Source organism: Centroberyx gerrardi, chromosome 17 (genome assembly GCF_048128805.1).
Source record: "Centroberyx gerrardi isolate f3 chromosome 17, fCenGer3.hap1.cur.20231027, whole genome shotgun sequence".
Classification (NCBI taxonomy): Eukaryota; Metazoa; Chordata; class Actinopteri; order Beryciformes; family Berycidae; genus Centroberyx; species Centroberyx gerrardi.
The window spans coordinates 15,330,473-15,356,007 of NC_136013.1; the positions used below are offsets into that span (position 1 = coordinate 15,330,473).

Genomic DNA, 25,535 nt, shown 5'->3' on the forward strand with positions numbered 1-25,535 from the left:
ATAGTTGACAAAGTATTATATCACCAGGTCACGTGCAACTTGAAGAAACAGAAAACATCAGCGTGTTTCACTTCAGATGTGCTCCTAACATGTAGCTGCAGGAGTCAAATAGTCAAAGGAATAGACAATGGAGAAGAGAAGAGTCCCGCCGATGGGTCCATCGTTACAAGTGCATGTTGCACAGCCAAGCTTTGATCAAACCCACGGAACTTTATCTTAAATTCTAGTCAAGATCCCAAGGTTTCCAAAGACACCAAATATGTCATGCTGAATTACAGGGAAATGTGCATAAAACTGTGTACAAGACACCTCGATTTTTTCCATTTGATGTCATGGTGCAGCCATAGAAAATGGTGTCTTGGGTTTGAATATTTCACTCACTAACTTTGATGCTACTTATGGGGAATTTAAGGGAAAAGTCAGGGTGCAAGGGGTTAAAAGGGCTTTGATGCAATCTGGAGTCACTTCAGAGGGCAAGAATCTGGCTCCCAAATTACGTTTAGCCCTTAATTCTTCTTGCTTAGACAGCTGTTAACTGCCAAACAAGCCGATAAAAAGGAGTATGTGGCTTCAGCACATACAGGCATAGCAAAGCTCTTCTTATGAAATGTAAGACATGGATGACTTGTGTGCCCTCCATGCAGCCTGTCAGTCATACAAAGTAAAAATGAGTTAACCAGACTTCTCATCATCACTGTCCTCTCTCACATGCGGTAGGAAAAACCCTGCATACCGGTCATTGTCACGCCTGTTTCTGTTTTGTGACTCAATCCTGCTTCCTGCTCCTGGCTTTTATGTGAAGATAAAAGGCTGCATTGTTGTTGATGTTTACTCGCTCACAGCTACTTTATTCCTTTGGCTCCGGTCCTAAACCCGATACCTCCAAGTTTTTAGGCTGATGTACTTTTCATATCCCCTTGGATGCTCAGAAATAGTCCACATAAACAGAACTAGGTAGTGGATTTCCATAAAGGCATGTGATGTTTTGAAGATCAAATACACTAACCGTTTGTGTGCCGCAAGTAATTTCCATTAATGTCGATGTAGTAGAGAAGCCATTCCGGTTTTGTACCAAGAATAAAAATCTATTTGCATATTTTAGACAAGCAATTAAGTCTTGCCCTATTTATTAAAAAAATGCACAAAATTTAGGGATGCAATATAAGCAATTTTGAGATGTTTTTTGTTTTATTTCCTTTGCTTTGAATTTATGACTGTGATTGAACAAAGATGACTTTTCGGTTACTCTGTTGTAGGGATGTTGATCTTTAATAGGCTCCTGTGAGTCTCTTATAAAGCTATTTCTAACAAAATGACCAGAAGGTAAGTTGATTAATGTTCTAGTTGCTCGTGTTAGATATACAACCATCAATATAGCAATTGTGGGCACTAGTGCATCTACTGTATGTATGCTGCAGAGTAGAAGAAGGACAAGTCCCTAAGCGATCCTGACAATGTATGGATTGGCATGCTGGGAGGACTGAGGGGGTCTGCCACATTTATCAAAGTGCTTGCACGCCACACACACTTTTCATTGGTGGGTTCCTCCTGGAGGAACGTGTCTCGTCACCTTTTGCCCTTTTCTCCCTCTCACCTTTCCCCTAGAGCGGAGGGACTTCGGCTGATGTCGCCGCTGGAATGTTCTTGATGCTCTAGGAAGCTGAGGAAGTGGGCACTTCTCACTTGGTATTCAAATTTGGAAAGTGTAGCATCCCTATGTGTCCGAGATCCACCATACTTGCTGCTGGACAGTGTGGGGTGGAGGGGGGCCTAAGTGGTCTGAAACGAGGCACAGATATTGTATCCTCAGGCACATTTCTTGACTACCATCTCCAAGAAATATGACCCTTGGCATTACAGTTACAACAACATACTCTCTTTTATATTGTTATATTTTGCAGTATGCAGTCATTTCAATACTTAATCAAGCATGCATCGCTGGCGTGTTCGCAATAGCTGGTATACTGTCACTCAAATGTCAAGCAGTCTAATGCAAATGCTGTAAACGTTTGGAAGATTTTGTTGTGTCAATGTTTATTTAGGCAAAGCAAGCTATAAAAATAATTGTATATTCCATCTGTCTGAACTGGTTTTCTATAAGCCTCAAACCCCCTTTTCTCTTGTGATCCCTTCCTGCAAGCTTGTCCCATTTATATAATGCAGCTTTCCCCCTTTAGATGATGTTGTTTTACCTGTGAGTGTGAGTGTGTGTGTGTGTGCAGACATCAGGTGATGGCACAGAGTGATACTTGTTTTTTGTCCTTCTCACCCACAGCTGGGTATCGCCATTGGGTTCCTGGTGCCACCGATCCTTGTGCCTAATGTGGACGATATGAACGAGCTGGCTCACCACATCAGCATCATGTTCTACATCACCGCCGGAGTGGCCACCGTGATCTTCGTCCTCGTGGTCATGGGTAAGGCTTCGAGGGAAGATGACTGTTCCCACCAAAAGGCACATACAGTGATTAAGAGATGACATGGCTCTTTACTCACACACAGTAGCCCGTTGCGTTTCTCTCCCAATGTCATATCACTCCCACAGTCATGGCTCTGAAAACATATACAACAAATAGTAGTGTTGACAGTTTGTGCTTTCCAGTGGCATGGGCCGTGACAAAGCCGCTACCTCCTTTGTCCCTTACAGTGATGCCGAATAGGTTTTGACCTTTTTCGTGGTTGGCATTGTAACGCTATTTTTAGAGGAGAACGCCAAGGACTCTCTGGGAGGCTTTTTGCAACATTAAGGTTCGTTGTTCGACACGGAGTTCATTGGACCCGTTCTCTCTCTGGTACGGCTCCTGTTCTGGTCGTTAAGCTCCTCGGGCAGCGCTGGTGGAAAGCTCAGTCCTCCCAAGGTTCAGTGCGTGGCGAGATGTTCTTTCTACCGAAAACTCAACAGCACTGTGTTGCACTAGACGAGCAGCTGCAGTAATTGCTGTAATTGTCCACCTTTTGACGAGATGTGTTCGGACGTGATGTGAAATACAAGCAGGAAGTCAGGAAGTCGTGGAAGTGTGTTATGAAATGATCATCTTCCCCCTGGGCTCCGCTAAATCCTGCCTTCACCTCCGCAAAGAGCTGAAACTCACTGACAGTGAGGGAAGCATGGGGACGCTTCACCACAGGTCCCTTTCATGTTTTTTGAGATGCTAACTGGTGTTAATGTGTTTTGGATTCTGGCGCAGCAGAAACAGATCCTTGGCTGACAATAATAGCATAAACTCTGCCTATGATGGTTCAGTGCCAGTGCAGGTTTAGTGGTAAATTAACAGAGCAGATCGCACATTGGCCAAGCGCAGTGTTACGCAATCCAGTCCTCAAGTAGCCCGTGTCCTGCAGGTTTTTGTTCCATCTTTACTCTTGCACACCTGATCCAATTAAGGGCTACACACTTTTACACACCTGTTTCTACTGCTCATCCAATCAGCATGCAGATGGAACAAAAACCTGCAGGACAGGAGGCACTTGAGGACTGGATTGGGACACACTAGGCTAAGGTATGGACCAAGCTAAGTTCTGTCACTGCTGTATAAACACATCATGCATTTATTACCCACTTATTACACTATTAGCTGGAAATTGTTAGGTTAGTGGTTTATTATGTCAGTCATAAGCTGTTATATTTTAACAGGCATTTGGCAACAGTGATATGATTTCTGTTGCAGACACACATTGCAGTTTGTTGAAAAAGGTTTCCCGCCTCTGATTGTATCTCTATCTACTTTACTATCAGTGCAGATTTATTTTTCATTCAGAAAGTGAAGAAGACACTTTGAATAAGCTCTGAAATCACAGCATGTGCTTAGATAAGAAAATCCAGTTGATTTTGCAGAATATGATACACTAATACACTTTTCAAGAAGTTGCCGGTTCATTTATACAGAGTTTGGATTCTGTCTCTGTTTTCATATTAAAGTGGTAAGGAATACATTTACTCTGTGGTTTACATTGTGTTCCTGAGCTGTAATTTACGATAAGCACAAATCATGGATCGGTTCCTTATCAAATCTGAAAGGTGGGACAGGTTACAGTGTGGTGTTGTGGTAACGTGTGCCACTCTGATGTGGCAGTGACTCAGTGTATGAAGGGCGTGGTATTTAAGTCATATCAGATCAAATAAACTGTATCCATACAAATGGCAAAACTCAACCTAAAAAAAAATGTATATATGAAGCTGGAGTCTTTGACCCCATTGGTTATTCAGATAGAGAACTGAATCCAGTCTACCATGGTTGCAGTAGGCGAGTGGCAAAGTGAATTGGAAGTGTACCTTATTGATAGATGACCTGATGTTACATAACAATAACATTTTTTTGTAGTCTCTAGGCAAACTTCTAATGCTGTGGTTGCTGATAAGTTTTCTGATTAGACTGTTAATTGTGGCAACAATGTGGTGATTTGTGAAAATTGTCCCCGACCAGGATAAAGAATTAAAGAATTTTGATTAAGAATCAATTTGTAATTAATCTTGAAATTGCAAATTCACTCATAAAAGCAAGATTGACAAACAAAACTACAAAACACTTTATATCTGAGAATTGTGTTTTTATACTGAGAACCTTATCTGGTTTGTGTGCCGGCCCATCCTGTTGGCTTCCACGCTGTGCTGCACAGTTAGCTGCACTACTAGGTGCATCAAACAGAAGATAATGAGCTAGATGAGGGAGCGGGATAGTTGACCTCGGACCTACACAAGCTCATTTTGTGTGTGTGAGTGTAGTGTCTGTAGTGTGTGTAGTGTGTGTTAGTGTGTGTAGTGTGTGTAGTGTGTGTAGTGTGTTTGTTTGCTCGCCCTGGTGAACACGGCAGATGAAGTGGAAGGCCTTGATAGGGCAAACGGCTCAGAGGCTGCTTATCCTCGGGGTGATTTATCTTATCTCAGCAGTCTTCCGGGGAATGCCCAGTCATGTCTTGGCCTTGCACACACACACACACACACACACACACAAACACAGAAACACACACACACACACACACACACACACACACCTGTTTCACTTCCTCTGTTATTCTTTCATATACTACTTTTTCCGTCCCCCTGTCAGTATGGCCTGCTGCCTCGCCGTGGGCTCTGACCTCTGTCTGTGTCTGTGTCTGTCTGTGTCTGTGTCTGTGTCTGTCTGTGTCTGTGTCTGTGTCTGTGTCTGTGTCTGTGTCTGTCTGTGTCTGTGTCTGTGTCTGTGTCTCTGTCTGTGTCTGTCTGTGTCTGTGTCTGTGTCTATGTCTGTGTCTGTGTCTGCGCTGACTGATAGGACAGATGGTGGAGATCACGAGCTCAGAGCTTTCACTATCATGCCATTTGTTTTGCGTTGTTTTTCTTTCTCAGATTAGGAAATTCCCATACTCTGAAGGCATGCACAACCACCTGAAACACTCTGAAGTGTGTCACTCGAACATTGCAGTTGTTGAAAACGCTTCCTATCCATTTTCTCTGGATCAATCAATGTTAGATGATAATTGCCCAGTTTAATGCATTATGAACTTTTAAAAAAGATTTTGCTAACAACCACGGTGCGGATGTTATACATTATTCTCACTTCACAAAGCCACGAAATGGAATGGAATGGAAACGCTTGCAGCTTCAAAACCCATCAGAATTCACCTCAACAAATATGGAAATACATAACAGAGGAAGTGAAAATAGTCAATATTAACATTGGATGTAGTTAAAGGCATTTACACCCCCATTTATTTTCACATTAGACTGAAAGGAGGCGGGATCCAGAATCCCTTATTTGGGCCAAATAATGATGTCATGAGAGGACAATTGCTATATTGCATACAGATTTCTTGAGAGTGCGACTGAACGGTCTTCTTGTGTGTGTGTGTGTGTGTGTGTGTGTGTGTGTGTGTGTCCCAGTGTTCCAGGAGAGGCCGGAGCTCCCTCCCACCCAGGCGCAGGCCCAGGCCAGGAGCATCTCCCCGGACGAGTACTCCTACACGGCCTCCATCATGAGGCTGCTGTGCAACAAACCCTTCATGATGCTGGTGATCAGCTATGGTGGGTCTCCTCCTGCTAACCCCCATCTAGTTCATCTATCAGTCTCTATTACACCCTGGAGGAGGGGGCCCTTGGGTGTTTTGGCTGGAGAGGAGGGAAAGGCCACATGACCCAAGATATCGTGTTGTTTGTCAAGTCAAATGAGAAGAGGAAGGCGGAAGGAATATTATTTACAACTCTAGCCATTTAGTTATTGATTCTCCAGTGCCTTTCAGCTGTTGGTGCCTATAAAGCCAGAGAACCTTGGTCCAACACACAGTAAGGATCAGCAGAGTGTTGAGTGTAAATCTCTCATCCCTCAGCTGATTCACTTACAGACCAATGTTCCCTGTATAAAGTTAAGCAGTCTTAATACTCCTCCACTCTCCATAATCATAATTTTAGCATTGCAACACAAATGCCGTTGCTTTAGAGAGGTGAAGTCACGTAAAATAAATATTTTGAAGGTAACAGTTGATGATCTCAAAGTCAGATCTGTCAGCTGACTGATAATGGAGATAATAACGGGGTCACCATTACATCATCATGACATGCGGTTCATCCCACTGTCCAACATCTTAATTGTTAGCATTGTAGCGTGGATGTTGTTGCAATATACAGGTGAAAGGTAACACGTACATGTCTGTAGCTGAAGATTTCAAAACCATATTTGTTGATATTTACAGTCTTTATCAGTTTATCAGAGGATACGTCAGCATGACTCATTCAACACACTGCATATGTGTAGCATTGATCTAAAGGTCTTTTGAGAACTAATCGGTTTTTGCACTGATTGTATGAAGGCTCAAAGGTCACCATTTAATGATGACATGTCGAAGATGAGCCATATTAAAATTCTGTCTGTCAATGTGTAGCCTCAAGTTGTCAGGACATTTAAGGTACTTTGTGTCCTAACTGTCACACCTCAGCGAACTTAACACCCTAAAACATTTCAGCGCTGGCTCATTGTAGTTCGGACGCTGCTTTAGTTTGCACAAATAAAAGTTTTTTCAGTGTAAATATCTCTAGTCTACAAAGAAGTATTGATTGACGTGTGTTCCAAGCTAAACTTAAATACTATTACCCAAATAATGACCAAATGGCTGAAGGCCAGCATGGGCTTGACGGGAGGCTGCCAGCAGTGTTTTTAGGTGGAAGCACTAACAGGACGGAGCATAAGGTCCCATCTGCACCTTCTCATTTCCCTACAGGTCTTCTGAGAATAGATGAAGACGTTTTCTCTTTGTTCCCTGCAGGGTTGAATGTTGGCTGCTTCTATGCTGTTTCCACACTGTTGAACAGGATGATCATTGAGCAGTACCCTGTAAGTCCTAGTTTCTCAGGTGGCAAACATGCTACCCCCTTATTTCCTTTATTTTTTTATTTCTTGCTTTCTTGCTTTCTTTCGTGCTTTCTGTCTTGCTGTCTTTCTTCCCTTGTCTAAAGAAATGCTCACATGTCACATGCTCAGTGTGAACACGCCCAACATGTAGACTGTATTTTGTCTGGGATTTTCCTCTGAGACGGTGGACCATGAAACTGCAAATGGATGTGGCCCTGACAAGATAACTGGGGTCTGGGATTCAAAGTATTATGGCCTAGTGCTCCCAGGATAAGATAACCACAGGGTGCAAAATGTCATGGCTGGCCCAGTCAGTAAAGCCTGAAATCTCTATGTTTTCCCTCTTAGGGTGAAGAGGTGAATGCTGGGAGAATTGGTCTGACCATTGTTGTTGCTGGCATGGTGGGGTCGCTCATATGTGGCGTCTGGCTGGATAAGACCAAAACCTACAAGTAAGATATTCCTCTAACACTAGTGAGCTGCAACTGTGGATGATTCATAAGTTGAACGTACTTTTTGTTCCTCCATATATTTGAAGAGCAAAAACAGTTTTCAGTGAGATAATGTTAACATGGTAATCTTGTTGCTACAGCCTGCAGACAGATGAAGCCTGTTAGCCTTTATCTGCCTTGTGAACATGAGGATCTTTTGGAAATGGTGTTGTGTTGCTTGGAACTTAAATGTTGTCACTCCCTGTCATCAGAGCCCTTCATCTAAAAGGTTTTACACTTTTGTATTGTTGCCACATTCATGCTCAATGCTTAACATGCCATCAGGAAACATAGCTGTCAAAGCAAGCAGCCCAGATTTCTGCTGTTGACCCACACACTCCCATTGTCTCATGTGGGAGAGAGTGAAGGGACCACGAGCAGTCAAAGCATGAAGCCCTTTTCAGTTTGTTGTTTTTTTCTTGCTATCATGGCCTCATGAACTTCAGCTGAATCTACGACACCAGAAAACTCAGTGTGACCTCCGAGAGGAAGCGCTCACACATTTCTCAGTCTTCAAGCTCAGCGATCCCTCGTATTTGCCACAGTCTTAGCCTTGCGCTAAAGGAAGGGCTCCTCGCATGGATGTCTTTTAAATCGCCCATTCACAGGGAGGCGTCTAAGCGAGTTACAGCTTGTGATGGAAGTGGGCACCAGTGAGATTCCAGTGGAACTGAGTTCTGTGTCTGACGTCCCTCTCCGCTTATCGGAGCCGACAGGCTTTCTCTACTGGTCCCCCCAGGTCCCAGCTAAGGCCTTACACCGCTGGAACATGGAAACCAATAATAATATAACTTGAATAGTGAAGGTGCATGGCACAAAGCTGTCCTCGTATCAAAAAAATCTATATATCTGTCTATCTGTCCTGTTTTCCCTATTTGTTTATTGATGCAGTAATTCAAGCATGCTTTTATTTTGGTAAGGCAAATCAAGACTTTACTTTATCATAAAGAAACGTTTTGTGGCCTGAGGTTGAGGAAAAATTTAACTGATTCCTCAAAAGAAGATGTTTGGCAAACCCGCCTTCAGTTATCTGGCAAACAGACTATTATGATTAGGAAAAATGTGTCGTCAAATTCTTAACATGCCATCAGGATACATAGCTGTCAAAGCAAGCAGCCCAGATTTCTGTTGTTGACCCACACACTCCCATTGTCCCATGTGGGAGAGAGTGAAGGGACTACGTTATATTAACAAAAACATTTGGGAGCAATATTTCACGCGTGGTTGTACAAGGGACAGCTTCACCAGAGTAAGCCTGTTTGTGTAGAAAGTGCCTGGGTTATGACAAGGGGTCTTCAGTGTTCCAGGAATATTGTTTTTCCTCTCTGAGAGGATGGGGCTGTTGATGGTCGAGCTCCAGCCTTACTATTATATGATATTTGGGGTTACTGTTAAAGTTGTGAGTCGTCTTTTCATATAAACCTTTGCTTATAAAAGTCTTTTATCGAGTATAGAATCGTTGTTTTTCAGATATTGAATGAGGAATATCAGGTAGCAGTTTTGTTTCCAAAGTGGATAAATGGCTTTTGGGAATGTATCCCTTTATATACAGTATACCATGTTGTTAAATTACACCAGAGGTTTTCCCTGTTATGGTCAACTTTGGCATGCATGTTGGAAACTTAAGCCTTGTCATGGGATTTAGCTTCTTAAATGTAAATGTAAAAGCCAGATCAGATTATATAAAATTTCTAAGATGATTAGGAGTTTTAATAGCCTCTCAGTATTTACCCAAGGGTGGGTGGATGCTGTGTGTGAATGCATTGGGTAAATATGATGGTTGACTGGATGGTAGTCGTGTAACTACTAACTATAATGACTAATTTCCCTTTCCTCTCTCCTCAGACAGACGACCCTGGTGGTGTATTTGCTCTCTTTGGTTGGGATGCTGGTCTACGCCTTCACCCTCAACCTGGGCCACATGTGGGTGGTATTTATCACATCTGGAGTCCTAGGGTATGTAAAAATGAAAGCGTAACGGTCAACATGCTCATAAACCTCACAGCCAAATGCAGTCATATTTTAATCACCTTAAATCCCCTGTATGTTTGCTTGGCTGAACCGGCCTCCTGAGTCGTTTGTCAGTCACACCACCTCGAGGAGAAATGGTGATTCAGGAGGAGTGTCGGCTACTTCTACATCTTGAGTCATTAACAGGGTTCCCACAGGCCTTGAAAATCCTTCAAAGTTTGCGGGTTTGAAAGTTTGTCGGTTTAACAAAATACAGCACCCACGTTCATCAATGTGCCGCAGCTCTCTGGACCTCTCCATCCAGGATCAACACTTCACATCATGTGGAATTATGCATATTTTCATTGATATAGCAGCAGTGTTCAGTTTTAAAATGAATTATTCCACCAGGATTTCTTGACTTGACAAGATCATGAGTCAAAAATGGACTCTATGATGTCTAATTTTGATCAATGTCATATCTGCAAAACATGCCAATTTTGAGTCCTTGAATTTCACCAAACAATACCTTGAAAATCATTGAAAAGTCCTTGAATTTGGTGTAACATTAGGTTGTTATTCCACGTTGCTAAAACAGACCCATTTTGTGGGTAGAGCTAGACTAATTTATAAGTGGTGTCTAAAGATAAGGTTTAGTTCTGTGATTGATTGTTCATTAGTTAGATCTAGATTAACTCACTCTCTGTAAACTCAGTTGAGATATGCTTGTGATGGATATATAAATAAATGTAATAGTTGTGATTAATTTTAACCCTGAGGTTTTGATGAACCACATCTGTCACATTTGGTTTCTACAAGTCCTGCAGACTGTTAAGGTTTTGCTCATACCCCGTTAAAACGTTCTTGCTGAGCTTTAGTTCTTGTTTCTGTGCTTTTCTCTCGTCTGGCATGAGTGCTGCTTTGTCAAAGCAAAATTAAGACTCCTACGACTCCCCAGTCCACATGCTTTATCCCTATAATTATTTCTATTTATAGTAAGCTGATTAAGCCAATAAGTGGTTTCCATAGCAATTCCTTTGTCTGATTTCCATTTCCTAAACCAAGACAGGAGTTATCATACTGCAAAGTACACTTACCCTCCTCCTTAAATATGTCTAGCTGTTCCATATTCCTTGGCTAGGATGAAATAAGTTTATGTAAAGAAATAAATGATTCTAGACCGTACTTTTGAAATTTAAGGCTTTTATTTTATCTGTCTGCAGGTTCTTCATGACGGGATACCTGCCTCTGGGCTTTGAGTTTGCTGTAGAGCTCACCTATCCAGAGTCAGAGGGAACCTCATCCGGGCTGCTCAACTGTTCAGCTCAGGTCAGTGAGCTGCAAAGTCAGTGATATGAGCTGCATGGTTAAGTTGTCCACGATAACTGTGGAGGCTTTGGTTGAATATATAAGACAGAATGTAAAAGAAAGATGATATGCTTAGCGTGGGGCTGTAAACATTTCACAAATCTCATTCCAGATCTTTGGAATCATTTTCACCATCAGCCAAGGGAAGATCATTGATGCATGGGGCACTTTAGCGGGGAACGTCTTCCTCAGTATCTTCCTCCTCATAGGAACTGTAATGACAGGTACAGCCATTAATGTTTCCTCTCTTTCTTTAATATACACCTCATATAACACTGCTAACAACACAGCAGAACCCCTCAGTGAACACTGGACTAATGTCAGCCCATGTGTTTGTCACACAGTAAACCTCACTTACTTGCCATGTGCTGTAGCCTGTTTGAATTTAAAGGGTCCTGTAACACACTGTACATTTTACTGGTAGAGCATGACTGTTTAATATACCACTGTGCATTGTGTTTGTAATCCCATAGTGATACGTGGGGAGCTATTCACATCTTTCACAGAATGAGGATGCCCCCTAGTGGCTGAATGAACGAACCCTATTTTGTAATTAAAGTCACAATGAAATGAAAAATGACTTGTTCACCTTGTTAGATAATTCTCCATACCATAACATACACCTAGTTAACAATACATACCAAAAAACGTTTTATGAACTTGTATTTTTATATCAAAATCCCATTACTTTTACTTGATGGAAGATGGTGTATTTTTAGTGGTTACTTCATGGCGTACCAGTAGGCGAACATAAAAATCCCAACCAACCATACCATTGCAGACTTTTGAACAATCTCCCTTTCTGCTCCTCCCATAGTATAAAACCTGCAACTTCACAACTTTCAAAGTGACACGAGTGGCAACATGGTACAGTGGTGAATTGTTGGGTTTTCACTCCTGAAATCCTTTTCCTAAGACACCATGGTTGCGTCCCGGTGGCTGCAAGTTATTAATTTTGAAGAATCCGGAAGTTGTGACAGCTCAACATTTTGCACAAAACACTGAGTCACTCTCCATGTTTGCTGCATTATGTACTGCCCCAACATCCTCTTTCACCCGTAAACACGTTGAATTACAGAAGCAAGAATCGAAATGCAGTTTCCTTATGACTTTAAACTGAAGATGAATTGAACACAGTTTTTGACATTTTGTTGTTTCTTCTTGCCAACATAATATACGTTAACAGAAAGGCTACACATGCCATAAATTCAACTAATCATCATGTTAATATCTTTCCTCCTTCCCTGTGTTTATCACAGGATTCATCAAGTCTGACCTCCGGCGGCAAAAGGCCAACCTTCAGGCTGAGACGCAGGCGGCGAGTGTAAGTGCATCTGTGTGTGCTCGGTGAAGTGAGAGGTGGGATCTGCACGACCCATGGGAAGGGAATGTGTTGGTTGCTGGCCTGGCATGGGGCTATGGGCACTCTAGACGGGCTCTTCTGGCTGCTCCTCCGCAGTCCGCACACTGCTATGCGCTGCTGCAGGCATGCACAGGGGTGAATGCAGGGGTCACACTGCTGCGCTGGTGGAAACTTTCCTTCAGAACCCAATAAACCCCTCCCCCTCAAACCCTGACTCTGAGGCACGCAAACTGAAAGGGAGTGCGTATGGTCTTAATGACCAATTCCCCCGGGAAATAAATGAGAGACGCAAAGTACTGCACCCTATCCTTAAGCAGCACAGGCAGAAGGGAAAACGGGCTTCTCTTGTAGTAGATAAACTCTACACTACAACGCCCTGGCTTTTCTAAGAATACTGTAATAATGACTGGCAAATCTCACTGTCTGGAAAATATTGTTCACCCTCTAGTGCATTTGTAGACTCCTGTCCTCAACAACACCTATTCTCTATTCACATTCTACACACGTAGCGAACTGTCAGACTAAGGTTTCAGCTTATGTTTGTTTTTGTATGTTTTGTGTCTTTATCAGTGTGTTTGTCATTGTTCTTGTGACGTTTTGGAAGGGATAGTGAATGTAAAAGGGGAAACAGACACAAAAGTGGGGGTTTATCACAGGGGACTGTGGCAGATGCTACAGTGCCATTATTAATACTCTCTAAATAAATTATAATGTCATCCCTCAAGTTTATTAGTTGGAACATAAGCCTCTTATGTTCCATTGGGTCACTGGCAAAACGCCGCAAAATTCTTAATCATCTCACATAGAAACTAGCTTCTGTCTATTGCAAGAAAGTCATCTTACAGCATCAGAATACCTCAGACTGAAAACTAAATGGGTGAATCATATCTTCTTCTCATCATATCGTTCCAAAAAAGAGGGACTGCTATAAAAAGCATCCCATATCAGCACAAAACCACCATAGAAGACCCAGAAGGTCGTTATGTTATTATTAATGGAATTATTGGAAAGGTTAAAATAACAGTAGCCAATATCTATGGACCTAATGATGACAACCTTCTTTCACACTGTACTTTCACGCTTAATGAAATTTTTAAGATTCAATTATTATAATAGGAGGTGACTTTAACACAGTCCTTGATCCAAATGTAGATTGGTCCAACACAGGAAACAATTACAGATCTTGGCACTCAGCTGACACCATAAAACAGTATATGGAAGATCTAGGTCTTAGTGATTGTTGGCGATCATTACACCCTCATGACCGAGAGTTTTCATATTACACATCCTCTTATAAAAGTTTTTCTCTAATTGATTGTTTTTTAACTAGTAATTCTATATTGTCAAAAATTACAAATCCGGAAATACATCCAATTATCATTTCAGACCACGGACCTCTCAGTTTCAACTTAATAAATTAAACCAACCCAAACCCCTCTGGCAGGTGGCGGTTCAACACTTCACTCTTGACTCTTGAAATTCAACAATTTATTTTCTAGAGAGTGGACATCCTTTGTTGAATCCACCCGTACTTTGGGAAACCCACTGAGCAGATCTGAAATGAGATACAGACCATTAAATTTCAACTTCTCTCATTAGTCTCATCAGCATATCTCAAAGACATAATTTAAAGACTCACTTGATGCCGAAAAGCATTTGATAGAGTTAACTGGACGTATCTCTTCATCACCCTTAAAAAAATTTGGTTTTGGAGAGTGATTCATTCAGTGGATCAAAACTTTGTACCATTCACCCTCTGCATCAGTTATCACCAATAATTACATTTCACCAAGTTTTACACAAGACAAGGATGTCCACTCTCCCCATCATTATTTGCCATTTTTACTGAACCGCTGGCAGCAGCCATTCGCCAAATCAATATAATCACAGTTATACAAACATCAAATTCCATCCACAAGATCAGTTTGTATGCAGACGATATTTTACTATACAAAATCCAATAAAACCCCTACCAGAAATCCTCAGTCTCCAAATTCTCCCAAATTTCAGACTCAATAAACTGGACCAAATCTACAGTTCTGTCACTCAGTGGTACAGACTGGAATGCTGTGACCAAGACCCTCCCTTTTTACCATAACATCTGGCAATATTAGATACCTCGGCATTGATGTTTCCGCCAAGCTGTCAGAGTTGTTTACTCTGAATTTCACTCCATTACTCAAAAACATTGAAGAAGACCTTGACCACTGGAATAACTTACCCATCTCACTAATTGGCAGGATAGCAGCAGTCAAAATGTCCATGTTACCCAAGGTAAACTACATGTTTTCAATGACGCCAGTTCAACCTACATCAAACTGGTTTAATACTCTGGACTCCATAACCAACAAATTCTATTGGAAACACAAGAAACCAAGAATCAAATTATCCACATTACAAAAAAACAGAAATCTTGGAGGCTTAGCTGCCCCTAATTTCAGACACTATTACCTGGCAAATCAGTGGCCTCCAGTTGTTCAAGATCAACTTTAAATCATTAACAATGGATACCATTTTTATCAAATTCTTATTCCACACTGCTTGTGCTCTCCACACTGCTTGTGCTCTCCACACTGCTTATGCTCTGCAGGCAAGTCTTTGCCTTTTTCTTTAAGCAGAGGTTGGGACTTTCGTAATATGCTTTGCTGTCTTTCCTTCTACTTTCTCTGCTTGCAAACAATCAAAATATGACTAAAATGGGTTAGGGTTAGGGTTAGACAGCTCAGTAACACTGCAAAAGTACAGAGCCTAAACATAAGTACAATCAATTCACCACCACCAATTTCCTTCCTTTCGTAGTAAGCCAGTTATGTTAAATTATGAAGAAATATTGGGATAACCCACAATGTAAGATAGTTTCAAATAAATAATGCTTTAGAGATGTTCTATAGAAACTAAAGTTTTATAATTCACCCAGGGTGTGTAAATGTAGGTGAAGAATAAAACTGAAATAAAGACTATTTCGCCATCATCCAATTCAGTGTTCTCTTTACTGATACATGCAGAATGGAGAGAAGTGCACAGCACAAGTACTGTTACAGTTCTCTGAAAGGGAGTTACTTTAACACAGCTTATATGGACCCGGCCACACAAGGCCAAACATTCCCTAGAGTCTCCTAGACAAGGCAACATAAATGTTTCCTAATGTAGGAGATAACTGCAATCATGCACAATAGCAAGACTAAACCATACATCACATATGAAATGATTGTAGACACAAATGAACCAAAGGAGGCTAGTGGATCCCAGGTTGTAGACTTATGATCCTGCAGATCTTTGATGATTGTTTTAAGCCTGTCTAGGTCATTGGTTACAGACTCACTCTCATCAGGGTCGGTTCAGCATACTAACATCAAACTGAATCAGTGACGGATGGCCATCATAGGTACAACCACTACAATCCACTTTAGGCTTAATGGGACATTAACATTACAAGGAACCCAGGCTATTTTAATATGTTTGCAAGTTGGGGAAGGGAAATCAAACCCAAGGTCGTTACACAACTTATGATATTCATGAACCACAGTCTTATCACCGTCTTTCAACATTGCTTCAGGTATATCGCCTTGTAGGGAAGTCAAATGTTTACGGGTCTGTTGCGCTTCTAAATAAGTATCACTCTGATAAGCATCTAGGGAACCACAAGATTGACACAGAGTTAATGGTACTGCTATGTATGGTATACTGATCCCTAATGAGACTGGACCCAACTCACATGCTTTAGAAGTGCCAAAGGCTGCACGATGCATTCTAATCAGTGCCTCATATATGTTGATTCCTTGGAGGAGGTCAGTGGAGAGGAGTTCTTGCTTGTCAGCTCTCTTCTTTCTGTGGAGGGGAAGAGGTGTGGTGCAGTCATCAGTGTGTGTGTCGGTGTTGGGAATATGTGAACATGTTCGTTGTGGCTGCATCGAAGATCCCGTGATGCTCAGAGGTTCCCACGGGAAGGTCACCAGGAGGGCCGGAACAACGATGAACGCCATGGCCAGAAGACATCTTAGGAAGCCGTTCCACTGGTTCCATCTGGTCCTTCTGCTGCCTGTGGGGCTGGAACCTTTTTGCAATGGGTTCCGGCTGGCTGGAAAGGATGTTTGGGACCCTCCACCACTGGTGGAAACACTGCTGCAACCTGTGAATGGAATTGTTTAGTTAGTGCAGACATATAGCGTGCTGTCGCTTCATCTGTCCATTGCAGAGTCACCTGTTCTGAAGTCAGAGGAGGTGAAGACCCCGTGGACATTGGTCGTCCCATGAGGATTTCATGAGGAGACAGTCCCGTTGTCCTGTTGGGAGAAGATCTTAGAGACATTAATACCAGAGGCAGGACATCTGGCCATTTAAGCCCTGTCTCAGCGGTTAACTTACCAATTCTCTGCTTCAAAGTAAATACAGGTCATTTTTACATAGTCTATTTGCATATTTACAAAAGGCCCTGACGGTATACATGTGAAGGGCCGTGGGTGAAGCGGACCAAGCAAGGAGTAGAGAATGTTGACAAACAGGTCGACCGTCAGGGTGGAGCCACTGACTATACTCGGTAGGTTGATAACCCTTCTTATGCCAGACACTGCATCAGCATTGGACTGGGCTGCAATGACATCATTAAGGGAAGACGCTGGCAAAAGTGTAGGTTGCAATTTAGGACATTGGGGTTCAACTTCATCTGCACGTGCGTTACCTAGAGAGACAGGATCTGAACCACCAGTATGGGCCTCACACTTGACAACTGCAAGTTGTGACGGCAAAAGAACAGCGATAATCTTTATCAGAAAGGCGTGAGGAACTACCATCTGTATAAAGAATCAAATCAGGGTTAGTTAACGGTATTTGCTGTAAATCAGGACGCGGTGAGGTAGCCGACTCAACAACCTGTAAACAATCATGAGGAGGTAATGGTTTACTGTATTCATCATCATCGTCTACATAGGCCCGCTCAGGTATTGGTTAACAGCTGGTGCCCTAACAACATGATGTTGGTGCAGCCTAGAATAGCAGCTACATATTGTGAACAGCGCGCGGAGTCGGCCCTGGCAGGACGGGGGAGCAGAAGGAGTGCTGGCCTAGTAGGGTGGCCATCCAGCCATATGTGCCCGACACTCTCTGGCCCAATGGCCATAATTACCACAATATCAACATTTACCATTGGCCTTGTTACGTGCACGTCGAGGTTGTGAAAATTGCTTGCTCTGTGGGGTTTGCCAATTAGCCTGATACTGTTAGCGGTTGCCAATTAGCCGGATTCTGATGACCTGTTGTGACCATGATGTTTTGGTTTCGCCTGTTGAAGAAAATGCCTACCTGACCAGAGGATTGGTCTTTCTTACGTGCAGGCAGGGCTCTCTCCATGTTTGATAATGCTAGCACTGTCTGAATGTTTTATTTTACCAATTTGGTTGGTTATTTTATACGTACTGACTAGGTTGGGATCCATTCCGGAGAATAGACAGCTAATGGCTAGAGTGGCTTCTGCATCAGTTTTAGTTTTCATGCCTGAATTGTTATCCCACACCAATTTAAATCGCTAAGCATAAACAGTTACAGATTCACCCTTTATCTGTCGGCAAGAAGTAACCTTAGTAAAATCTATATGGGAGTGTGCTTTAGCTTTAACTGCCACTTGTGTGGCAGTGTTCAGCCACTCAGTCATTGAGGTAAGACTGTCTTTCATTCACTCTTGTCTGTCAGATGAAATGCTGGTTCAACCCTTGGCCAATGCCTGCCGTAAGCCAGTTTCAACAATTGCACTATATCTACTGCTGAACAGTAGTATATATATGCCAATTGTATTATTTTTTAGATGAAGTCATCTGGTTATGTCATTGGATTTGGGAGGTCATTGACTATGGCAATTAGTTCAGCAGCCGTCAATGGTTTGTCCATAACCATGTCCCCAAGCTGCAATTTAGGATTTTGGCCTACAGGTGGTGCTGTTGATAGATTTCTTGTAGTCTTTGGTCTGGTATGTTGGATATTACAGCCCCACATACGTAGTTTCTTGTTGTCTGGGCTCAGGACTGGCTGTACCGTCCGTACTGTCAACAATTCCCTCAGCACCCCCCTCAGCACCTTTCTTATTTCCTTCTATTTCTATCTCTATGTGTTGCCTGCCCCTTCTATCTGCATTCTCTGTTGTGTCTGTCCGGCTGCTGTCAGAGTGAGGAAATCATCATCATCATCATCCTCCTCAGGGAAACAAATCTTGTCAGTTGGTGTTACCGTGGGATATTTCGGGCCACTGTGCCAGATCAAATCCCTGTTCAAAGTGATGTACACAATGTTACGTATCACACACTTATTGACATACCAATACCAATCACATTGTGGGTTAAGACAACTTCGTTTTTCTGGAAGGGAAAATGATATGTTAATTTTCCATATAGTCAAACCTTAAGCATCAAAGACAGTTATTGGGTGCCCATCTCTATATTCTAGTCTTAAAGAGAAAACAGAATCAGATGGCGACAATTTAGATATTGAGTAATCACTCTCACACTTATCTAGCCAGCTTCCAATTTTAGAAAAAAAATCTTACTGAGCCAACTTGCTTAGGAGAGAGAATAAAATACAATGAAATACAATAAAGTAATAAAATATAATGAAATACAATAAAATACAATAAAATATAATGAAATACAATAAAGTACAACAAAATACAATAAAATACAACCCTCCTGGCTAACTTACCAGGGCAACCTTAAAATATAATGTTAATTAGGCCTATAATAAAATCATCCTGAGCATATTTGCTCAGGGCATCCTGGCCATCATACCAGGGCAAACCAATACAATCCTCCTGGCCATCATACCTGGGCCCCCCTTAAAATATAAAATCCTTGTAAGCAACCTAGATCAGGGCCACATTAGATCATCGTTATAATTTTCTGGAGAGTGATTCCCTCACTATTTTCCCTTTCAGGATCTTTCCCATGGGGAGATTCCCTCAAACCCTCAACTCACCCGAATGGTAAAGCAGAGAGTCTGGTCTCTTGTATAGGGAGCTGTTCATGATGCCAATTGAAGAATAAAACTGAAATAAAGACTATTTCGCCATCATCCAATTCCGTGTTCACAGCAGAAGAACTGATACAGTTCTCTGAAAGGGAGTTATTTTAACAAAGCTTATATGGACCCGGCCACACAAGACCAAACATTTCCTAGACAAAGTGTCTCCTAGACAAGGCAGCGTGAAGATGACATCACTATGACAGGAATGAACAGTGGCGTCTCAAGATCACACCACTGTCTCAGGAATGCATGGCACCTGTCCTTCTAATTCTGAACATCTAATTACACGTGGACACATGAAGGAAGAAAGCAGTATATAGGTGTATAGTATAGTATAGTGTATAGTATGTAGGTTTGGGTAGGTAGTGAGGTAGACTAGTGGGCAGCTAGCAGGCAGTACAGTGGCATGTGCAGTGGGTAGGGGTTGAGGGAGTCAGATTGGTGGTGGTATGGGTGTAGCAGGTGATGGAGGATGAAGTGGCCTCAGGGCCTCTCAGAGGCATAACACCCAAGCTATTGTTGCAGGCTGCAGGCTCCCTGTCTTCTGTGCAGGACTACGGGGCCACAGCGTCCAGCGCCCCCTGGCGGTGGCGGTCTTGACACTAACCCACAACCTCACTAAAACCAAAACACACACCTGCCAAGGTAGGGGCACCCACTCTCTGAAGTTCCAACACAAACAAAATGCCATAATGAAACCATAAAGGACAGGATTACCATGTGATATTTAACAAACCTTATCTTTGTTCGATGTGAAAACGCCACTGAAACGTCCAAAACACTCAATGAAATTGTTACAAACTACAACATATTTTCACTTTACAAAAAAAGGGCCATGTGTGATGGTTAAATTCATTCTCCACAAAAATGCATGACTGGTATTTTGGAATTATTACACACTGTGAATGATGCCATGGGTTATTACTCCTGAACTGCAGTACATTCCATTCCAGCTCACAATCAGGTCTTAAATAAAACTTAATACACCTGCTGTTACTCTGCAGTAAAAAAGCAATAACAAGGATTTAGAAGCCATGTGAGATTAGCCTACAACTGGTATTAGGTTAATAAAACTTCAGCGTCAGCTGTTTAGGGCTATTGTCTCCTTCAAATCCTTATCAAGATAGAAAAAAAATAAATAAATACTGCGTCAAACATGTTTCCAGCAGTTATACACAGCAGTTAACAATAGGAAGAATAATCAGTCCAGATTGTTGATTAATATCTTTGATACAGACATTAACCTCAAATTAGAGTATGTTAACTAACAAAGGGTTAGCATGATGATGATTTTGATGAGTGCACCACAAAATGTATGGATTATATTGTGTGGGATCATTTGCCTGTAAAAGTGATTATTGATTTGATGTGAGATTTGTTCATTGCATGAGAAGGTTTCGAGTTATTGTTCAGTACAGATCAGATAAGTAATATGCTAATGAATGTACAGAATTAGTTTGGTCAATGATAATGCTCTGTGGTCTGTTTGCTTCTTTTGATACGAAAGCCAGTTTTTACTGATTTGTTTTTCTTTATTCCTCCTTTACAGGACATGACAGCTGATCTAGAAGGAGGCGTCCCTCCACCTGTGACCCCGAAGGAGGTCAAGTTATAAGGAGGGAGGTCCGACTGGACCGCTGTGAGGAGGCACACATTCCTTTCCCTCTATTAAAGCATCAAATACTGACTGAATACACAGATAAAATACAGAAGTACATACATACACATGCAAGTCACACACATGCATAAACATACACACATAAACACAGAGTGAAAAGCACACTGCTGCCCCTTTAGCAATGTTAAGAGTTAGCACATGAAACTAGACTGAACAGCATATCGGCCTTGGTGAGGCTTTATGAAAACATTAAGGACCAACAGACTTACAGACTGATGATGTACTGTACCACATGATGTACTGTATAGACTCCACGCTCCGGCTTGAACACCAGAGATTCACAGTAGTATCCCAAGTGCAACTTAGCTCAACCCAAACCATGCACAAGTCATGCAAAAAGGGAATGCACTTGGAACCTCAAAGGTTTTCACCTCCCTAAAAGTGGAGACTCCAGAAACTGAATCAGCTGGAGACGGCTCCATGAACTTTAATATTTTACACCTAAAATAGGCATTTTAAATGTGTTGATCACCTAGTGATTTTGAGTGTTGTCAATGCAATGCAACTGCCACTTAAGTGACATGAACATTACTACTCTCTTTTATTTAATTATTTCCTAAGATTTTACCGTCCCCCTCCAATTAATGTTAATAAATTAGTATTCTATGCATTCTGATGAGCAATATTTAAACTGTGAGTGTTCCCTCATATTTGACCAATATTGTACGTAAGTGAACTCAATCTTTACATTGCTGAAGGTATTCATGTAAATGTTCTATTTTTAGAATGTGCATGTTAAATCAGACTAAGGACTCTGTGATTTGTCTTCCTGTAACGGCAGTTTGGTTCCAGTCAGGTCACCCAGTGGCTCAGCAAGCTGTTCAAACTGCCACTACCTGCCGTTCAGGATCACAAGGAGGTTCTACGTCTGAGTGCTGCTGATAACGATGAATACGGTTGATGCTATGCATCTGAGTAAATCTGAGTCGATCTTGTCCTTGTTGAAGTGAAGAAACTCAACAACATTCTCACAACACAAGTCAGATACAAGGAGAGAGTTTCTCCTGGTGATAAAACGATGGATTAACATGCAGGAGACTTTAGAAAGCAAAGGAATGTTAGCACAAAACATGATGGAAAGACAAGGCAAGCAGATCTACTGCACTTTTCAATTTGCACAAGGAAATTGTATTGTGGTTTTTTTTCTATGTATGATCCTCTTAACTTGTATATTTGTTACTGAGAAATATAGTTCATGCTGTGCTTCACCAGTGGTGGTTGGATATATGAAGAATGTCCACTGTGCAGTGTGTCATCTGCGTCTTTTACTTGATGTGTTGTGGGTAGTTGTCCCGTGATTTTCCTGTTTAAATGATTATTATGTAATCATGAGAAGTGCTGGTTATACCTCCAGTGGTATTTTTTGTAGGACATTTTATATACATCATGAATAATTGGTGATATAATTTTAGCTGCTGGTGATACTCTGTAATGAAGAGCATAGTTTTATATAGCCATTAAATCTCTTTGGCAAATCTGAGCTCATGTAAAAAATGTAAGTGCCAGTCTGGTGGAATAAAAGAATAAACACTCTGAGAAAATGGAAATATCTGCTGGTTACTTTCTGTAATCATTTAACTCAGCATCAGCGCACAATTGTTGAAATTGATTATTGGATTTTAAAGGTTTGATAGTAAAAATGCACTTTATTGGTTTAGACACACATTTATCAGTCTGATTCAGCACGGACTGTTCATTCCCCCTTATCACTTTAGAAAGTCTTAACCGCAGATCCCATCTTAGAATTCGGTTTGGTTCCAAATCTACATTGAATGTGAACTCAAAACTTTTTTTTTTTTACTACAAAAGGTTAACAAAACTGACATCTGTTGCATTGAATACTTGGGGAATGAACTATAAACCAGCACACATCAGTTATTGTAGTGTAATGTGACTGTACAACATTATAAAGTGATAAATATTCTGCCAAACACAATTTTATAATTGCATTGTCAACTGTAAAACAGCAGTTTAAAAACATTTAAACTGGATTAAATATACAGTAAGATATATCCCAGTCCATGTATATAATCTATAGAAAGTGTCATTCACAGTATGACAGGGATTTACTCCTGGATCTCAAGGCAGGAAGCAGCAAACTAGGACGAGTCCACAAGTGTGTGGTGGCAGGTCAGGTGGACTAGAGGAGTTTCAGACTGCTCAGACTCAGTTCCTCTTCTTCTGTCGTGCTCCGACTTCCTCTTGCGGCTCTGGAAAACACTGGAACCCAATCAGCATTCCCATGATGGAGAAGCCTAGAGAACCACAAGAAGAGTTCTATTAGATTCAGATCTTGTGTCCAATACGTTTTTCACAGTAATGTAAGGGCATTCAACATCCAATGGCTTTCTTAAAATATCACATTTACATTACCAGGGTATCTGCAGGTTTTAGACAGCCAAATATAAGACTTTCAAAGAGCTTTTTAATGCTACTTAAAGTTAATTTAAGACCAATTTAAAAAACAACAGAAACAAAGCTGGCAAAACCAGCCTATTTCTGATTGAAGATAGTTAGTGAAGGTGATGAATCTATAAATGGGCAGTATAAGAAAAAAGAAGAATTTAATTTCTAAAGGACATGAAGTCCAGTTGTATGAAGCAGATACAATGAAAAACACTTTTGCATATTACATTACTAACACTGCTCTGTATTAATATAAGAGTGGACATGTAGCCAAAAGAAACCTTTAATCGCATAGTGAAAAAATAAGACCTTATAACTGTTTTTAAGATATTTGAATACATTTTAAGGCCTTAACTTGAGATATTTTAATACATTTTAAAGATCCACGGATACCCTGATGACAAAATATTCCCACCACCCCTCAGTCTAGTCCTGACTCTGATATTTACTCACTTGCCACGATGAGAGGTGCCATAACACCAATAGTCAGAGGTGCAGTTTTGTAGATGAAGGCCTCAGACAGGAAGTGTCCCAGGGCCAGCACGAATGTCCACAAGGTGATGTGGTACAGCCTGCAGGGGCCAGCATGACACAGTGTAAGAATATCTATAGGCAGCCTGCAGAAACTTAAGCAAAGTGCATGAGCTGACAAGCTGTCTTACGTTCTGTTCTGGATGTCAATGGCACAGGCGCAGCGTATAATCGATGACAGTAATGTCCAAATTCCAAATGTTCGAGCTTGGAGGCCATTTACTGAGGACATGAATGCAAATTGCCAAGTCAAATATCAGCTTATGTCTAAAAGTACTGCAGAAGTAAAAAAGGATTAGAAGGTTATTATACAGTGGAGGTTAAACCTAAATTAATTTACTCATCATTTTAGTATGATAAATATTTGTGACCTAAATTTAAAATATACATCATATTAAGTAGTTTAAAAGTAACGTGAAGATAGTCACTTATGGGGGAAAACAGAATGTATTGCTTGTCTGAAAATACAATGGGTTATTGTTTACATCAGTGGCTGTTTACCTCATGGTTACAGACTGGAGGTCACAGTTCATCTTCCTTTTTACTTCCCACTACATCACTGGTTGTTCATTAGGTGTCATGCAGATGCATCACTGGTTGTTCATTAGGTTTCATGCAGATGCATCACTGGTTGTTCATTAGGTTTCATGCAGATGCTCACCAAACTCTGGCGTCCCTGTGTAGAGTTTCTCTGACAGAAAGCTGTGATCTCTGAAACTCTGCACGGTGTTTCCCATCGCGATGACAGACACCATCACCAACCAGCTCCGCAAGACGTTCAGAAACCGGCTCATCTTGACTCAGTCAGTGAGATGCACCTGCCAAAAAGAAGAAAGCGACCTGTATAGTGCTACAATCCAGTGTATGTGCTATTAGCTGGTTATTTTAGAGACAGAATGACAGACAAGCTTGCTGCCTGGCTATGCTGCCTAAGTTCGCTGACTGACAACACAGGTAGCTAGCAACTGACATACGACAGTAACTAACGTTTTATAGCAGGCTAATGTTGCTGTAACGTCACCTGGCTTCTGCTGGCAACGGTTCGCAGACCTGACTTGGGCAACACAACAGTTACTTACAAAATAACATGGATGGTCGTGTTATTTACCTGATGAAGTGTATCAAACTACAGTGATCATGTTCCTGTGAAAAAAGCGAATACTGAATATGAGACAATAAGGTGGGACCCATGCCAAGTGCGGTGTTCACTGGTGGATCTGTCAATCTTGGACATTGGAGTCAACCAATAAGAGAGCCCACAGATGGCTCCATAGAGTCGCCCCATTCATCTGAATGGGCCGTTCGAGAGTTCAGGTTCCGCCTTCTTTCGTCATCAACCAATCGCTATCAACCATTCCTGATCTGTGGCTAGGCTGCGTTCGATCAAAGACTGCATGTGCAGCGAGAGGTGTCACTTG

General features: G+C 41.6%; 2 protein-coding genes across 5 annotated transcripts in view; one reads left to right on the top strand and one right to left on the bottom strand.

Moving 5' to 3' along the window:
* Positions 1-22,709, top strand: part of flvcr2a (FLVCR choline and putative heme transporter 2a) — a 32,067-nt gene extending 9,358 nt beyond the window's left edge. For 2 of the 3 annotated variants that reach the window (XM_071924164.2, XM_078289402.1), the window contains 10 exons: positions 2,276-2,417; positions 5,864-6,004; positions 7,240-7,307; positions 7,674-7,777; positions 9,662-9,772; positions 10,990-11,095; positions 11,247-11,358; positions 12,394-12,458; positions 20,028-20,147; positions 21,052-22,709. In XM_071924164.2, the coding sequence (XP_071780265.1) occupies positions 2,276-2,417; positions 5,864-6,004; positions 7,240-7,307; positions 7,674-7,777; positions 9,662-9,772; positions 10,990-11,095; positions 11,247-11,358; positions 12,394-12,458; positions 20,028-20,102 (924 nt within the window). In that variant the 3' untranslated portion in view covers positions 20,103-20,147; positions 21,052-22,709. The remainder of the gene's footprint in view (positions 1-2,275; positions 2,418-5,863; positions 6,005-7,239; positions 7,308-7,673; positions 7,778-9,661; positions 9,773-10,989; positions 11,096-11,246; positions 11,359-12,393; positions 12,459-20,027; positions 20,148-21,051) is intronic. The other variant, XM_078289401.1, reaches the window with a different exon arrangement.
* erg28 (ergosterol biosynthesis 28 homolog) lies at positions 519-25,340 on the bottom strand. Of its 2 annotated transcripts, XR_013507283.1 has the most exons (6): positions 25,226-25,340; positions 24,779-24,935; positions 24,249-24,339; positions 24,040-24,158; positions 22,843-23,435; positions 519-528 (listed from the first exon to the last, which is right to left on the bottom strand). XR_013507283.1 is itself a non-coding variant. In XM_071924230.2 (5 exons), the coding sequence occupies exons 2-5, from the start codon at positions 24,909-24,911 to the stop codon at positions 23,347-23,349; spliced, it is 432 nt and encodes a 143-aa protein (XP_071780331.1). In that variant the 5' UTR covers positions 24,912-24,935; positions 25,226-25,340; the 3' UTR covers positions 22,812-23,346. The 2 variants fall into 2 exon arrangements, 1 of the variants encoding a protein (XP_071780331.1); XM_071924230.2 differs by lacking the exon at positions 519-528 and having other exon boundaries at positions 22,812-23,435.
* Positions 25,341-25,535: the final 195 nt, after the last annotated feature.